At 56.5% G+C, this 4,236-nt stretch overlaps 1 protein-coding gene across 1 annotated transcript in view; it reads right to left on the bottom strand.

The window, feature by feature from the left end:
- Positions 1 to 2,853: 2,853 nt before the first annotated feature.
- The window catches only part of SDF2L1 (stromal cell derived factor 2 like 1), a 2,006-nt gene continuing 623 nt past the window's right edge, over positions 2,854 to 4,236 (bottom strand). Inside the window, exons 2-3 of the mRNA XM_006768861.2 lie at positions 4,153 to 4,236; positions 2,854 to 3,259 (exon numbers count right to left, since the gene is read on the bottom strand). The exon at positions 4,153 to 4,236 is cut by the window's right edge and continues 77 nt beyond it. Coding sequence (XP_006768924.1) covers positions 2,978 to 3,259; positions 4,153 to 4,236 — 366 coding nt within the window. The 3' untranslated portion in view covers positions 2,854 to 2,977. The remainder of the gene's footprint in view (positions 3,260 to 4,152) is intronic.

Genomic DNA, 4,236 nt, shown 5'->3' with positions numbered 1-4,236 from the left:
CCATTGGCCGGCGCCGGCGCCTCGCCTCCCGCACACCTATTGGCTGATGCGGGAGCGATTTCAAAAGAGCCTCCGGGCCCGGATTGGCGGTGCGGCGGCCGGCCGGGGGCTCCGGGTTTTAACAATGAGTTCCGCCAACACTTCCGACCCATTCATAACTTACCGAAAGGAGCTCTGCCCGCCTTTTCTCAGCTCCGGCGTCGGCGAGATTTCCAGCTGCGAGGACAGGAGCGCTTGGAAGTCGGTGGGGGGCGCCGGCCGCGCGGCTGAGCCCACGGGGGAGGGGGCTGCGACCCTGGGAAAATGCCTGCGGGTCTGCTCGGTCCTGCGCGCCGACGCTGCTCTCCGTGCCTCGCAGGCGGGATACTGGGCTGCGGAGGTCCTGCTCCTGGGACAGCCCCCTCCCACCACCCCTCCCACCGCCCGGTTTAACCCCGGTGGAATTTGCCCCAAGCCACCCGGGTAGGCCTAGGCTGCGGAGACCGGGTCCTGGAGCCCGTGGGGCCTTGCGGGTCTGTGGGAGGTCCGGGAAGGGGGTGTCGGCTGGGATCCCTGCGTGATTGCAATCCGCTTTGTGAATAAGCATCCATTAAGTGCCCCCCGCCCTCCCCGGCTGATGGCCCGGAAAGACATACTACACCGACCGCCTCGCATAGCTGCAGAGGGAGGGAAGGGGGCAGCAGGCAGGAGGCAGGGTGCTTACCCAGCCCCCCGTTTTATTTTCCCAACCCACTGACTGAGAGCAAATGTTTTAGAGGTAGGCAGGGCTAGGTGTGAATTTTTGCAAACCTCGGTCATCTCCTCTGCAAAATTAAGACAAGAATCGTTGGCCCAGCGTCTGGCATTGTGTTCAATAAGTGAGAACTCTGCTGCTGCTGCTGCTGCGGTGTTAACTTTGGGTCTTGTCCTGAATTCTGCCCCGAGCCATCTTACCTGCTCCCACCTTGGTTTTCCAAGGATTACTATATGTTGTGTGCATTGTTTGATTCTGCTCTTAATATTCTGCACTTGTCCTGACCAGGTTGGCTCAGTGGATAGAGCATCTGCCTGCGGACTGAAGGGTCCCAGGTTCGATTCCGGTCAGGGGCGTGTACCTTGGTTGCGGGCACATCCCCAGTAGGGAGTGTGCAGGAAGCAGCTGTTTCTCTCTCATCGATGTTTCTAACTCTCTATCCTTCTCCTTCTCCCTTCCTCTCTGTAAAAAAAAATCAATAAAATATGTATTTTTAAAAAATACTCTGCACTTATGTCTGTGTGGTGGTGAGGAGGTAATAAGCAGAGGCAGAAGGGGACTCCTATGATCAGGAGGGGACAGGGATGGACTAGAGTGCCCCCTTGGATGGGCAAAGTGTGTTCCACACTATTGGTGCCTAGCCAACAGCCCCGTGGCAATTAACACCACAGAAAGGATGCTCCCTGCCAGACTCTTTATTCTGGCTGTAATAGAGCCCTCAGGTAAACTTCCCAATGTCCAGGGCAAGTGGGAAGCACTGCAGAATAATCCCCTCACCCACCAGCAGCCTCAGCCAGTGAGGGCAGATACTTGGGTTGGATAACGTTGATGCTTTTCCCACACGGAGTCCCAGAACTCCCCATGGAATTAAGCTCCAGTTGCCCACAAGGGTAACTTGCTCAACAATGCAACCTTCTCCAGCTGTCTTTCCTTCTCTCACAGCCCCACTGGAATTTGCTTGGACTCCAATCCCATCAGTTGAGAGATGGGAGAGGAATGTAGACTTGTAGACAGTGCTGGAGAGGTTTGGCAGTGGAGAGGTCAGCCAGGAAGGGGTCTGTGTTTGAGCGAAGCCGGAGCTCATAGGGGAGAGGGTGGGGAGTGACGGGCCTACCCAGGACGCTCCTCCCCTCAGGCCTCAAAATTAGCTACAGTTTCTCCCACCCCTATAAGGTTAATTGATTTCTCAAATGTAAGGTGTTATGCCCACGCTCCACCAAGCCCCCTTCCAGCCAGTTGCTACCCCCAGCCTCTCCTGGGACTCTTACATTCATTCAGGAAAATGGCTCCCTCTTTCCCCAGCAGCAACTCTAAGCCCCTACCCTCCCCACACAACCCCATCTGAGTGTTTAGCAAGTCCAGTGAGCCTGTAATCTCCACCACAACCTCTAGAGGTCATCCACACACCAGCAGAGCTAACTGTTACCTTCCTTTATTAGTGCCCTCCTATTCACTGTTCCTGCCAAGTTGCAATAAGGCTTTGCCTGACTAAATTGTGCCTCTTCTTCCAGGAAGTTTTCTCAGATCTATGCAGGTAGCAGTTCTCTACTGAAGGGTCCTGGGTTTGACTCCGGTCAAGGGCACATGCCCGGGATGCGGGCTCGATCCCCAGTATGGGGCCTGCAGGAGGCAGCTGATCAATGATTCTCTCTTATCATGATGTTTCTATCCCATCCCTCTCTCCCTCTCCCTTCCTCTTTGAAATCATTCATTCATATATATATAGTAAATTAAAACAAATGCCAAATACTTTCACAATTGCTAGGGGAGGGGTGTCAGGAAAGTGGGGGTCCTCACCTCAAGGAGTGAGGAGGGGTCTGGAGAGCTTGTATCTCGCCCCTGCTGAAAAGAGTGGGGCTTCCACTTATCCTGCTGAGGCCCTGGCCACAGCTCTTAACAGGAAGGTTCGTGAAGCTCAGGGGTTAGAGGGTCACTTGCCATCAGACAGTCTGAGGGTGGCAGAGCAGTGCTGGAATGCATGGAAAGGCACCAGAAGGGTTTGGACAGGTTCAGTTGTTTAGCTGTGTGGGAGAGAGCAGTTTTGTGCTGAGGAAGAGATGGTGAACTGGGCCAGAAAGAGCTGGGACCTCCTGATCACACCCAGACTCACTCCAAAACAATCACAGACCAACATTCTTTAATTAACAAAGGCACTTAAGAACCCCTACAAACCCAAAGTCTTCACCAAGAGTGGCCCTACAGACGCCTCAACCCTGCCACCCTCCACCCACCCATCCACGGCACTCAGAGTTCATCATGACCTGCAGAGGCATCCACGCTGGGCTTGATGAAGATGCCTTCCATGGCCTTCCACGTATTGTGTGTGTTGGCGCTGGGCATGCCGTGCACCTCATGCTGCCCACGGATGGGGCTCCCGTACTGCTCGCCGGTGACGGACAGGAACACAGAGGTGCCCACGTGCTGGAAGCGCACGGCGGCCTCCCGCTCCCAGTGCTTCCCCGAGCAGCGCACAATCCACAGGTCAAGGTCGTCACCCTCACCGTCTTCCCCAAAGGCGCTCACCTCCTATGGGTGGGGGGGGGGGGGGACAGTAGTCACCACAGAGGGCACACTGAGTCAGTCCCCTGTGGTCACTCGCCTGGCAGCAGCACTCATACCTAGGGCACTGGGCCTCAGGTTCTTCCCTGTCCCTCTGAGCCTCAGTTTCCACAGCTGCAAAATGGGACAACACAACCCCCAGCCCCAATACCCAGTAGGGCCTTCACAACACAGGTTCTCCAAACACATGCTGACCCCACCCCAGCTGTCTGGGTGGTGACCACTGTCTCCCACAGAGCCAAGGCCTCCTCTCTCTTCCTCTATGTCCCCCTACCTCCATCCTAACCCCTCTAACTCAACATAAAGTCCCATCCCTCAGGCTGACAGTCAAGGTCTCTACTTAGCTCGTATTTTTTCCTCGAACAAGCCCCCCTCCCTTCCCCCAAGCACGCTCTGTTCCACTCCCACTTCCTCCCTAGCCTCCCCGCTACCCAGTTCCAGTGAACTCCATGCACAAGCTCTTCCGGGGGCCTGGAAAGATGCTCTCTGCTCCTCTCCGTGGCCTGGAGGACTCCTGCTCATCCTTCCAGACCAAGCCTAAGCTCTTCCTCCCTTTCGGGTTCCCCACCCCAAAGGCCACGTGGATCCCCTCCAGGGTCCAACTCGCCCCCTAGGAGTGGAGCTACCAGCAGGTTCAGATCACACGCTTCCTTGTCCATCTTTCCGTTGGGCTGAGCGGGACCTCGGAGGAGTCCCGTGTGTCCCCGAGAGGGGGCGCTCGGTAAACATTTGTGAATGTAAATTCCCATTTCCCAGGGGAAGCTGAGGCTCAGAGGTGAGACGAAGCGTAGGCTCTGTCCCCGGCCCCACACCCTCTCCCCCCGCCAGGAATCTGGGGCCCGGGGGGTGGGGGGGCTCACCTGGTTATTGGACAGCGGCGACGGGAAGTGGTGCGTGTGCAGGTTTTTGCCGGTGAGCACGTGTGTCAGCCTCACAGCCTGCCC

This window comes from Myotis davidii, unplaced genomic scaffold (genome assembly GCF_000327345.1).
Source record: "Myotis davidii unplaced genomic scaffold, ASM32734v1 scaffold223, whole genome shotgun sequence".
Lineage (NCBI taxonomy): Eukaryota > Metazoa > Chordata > Mammalia > Chiroptera > Vespertilionidae > Myotis > Myotis davidii.
This window is presented reverse-complemented; position numbering and strand designations above follow the sequence as displayed.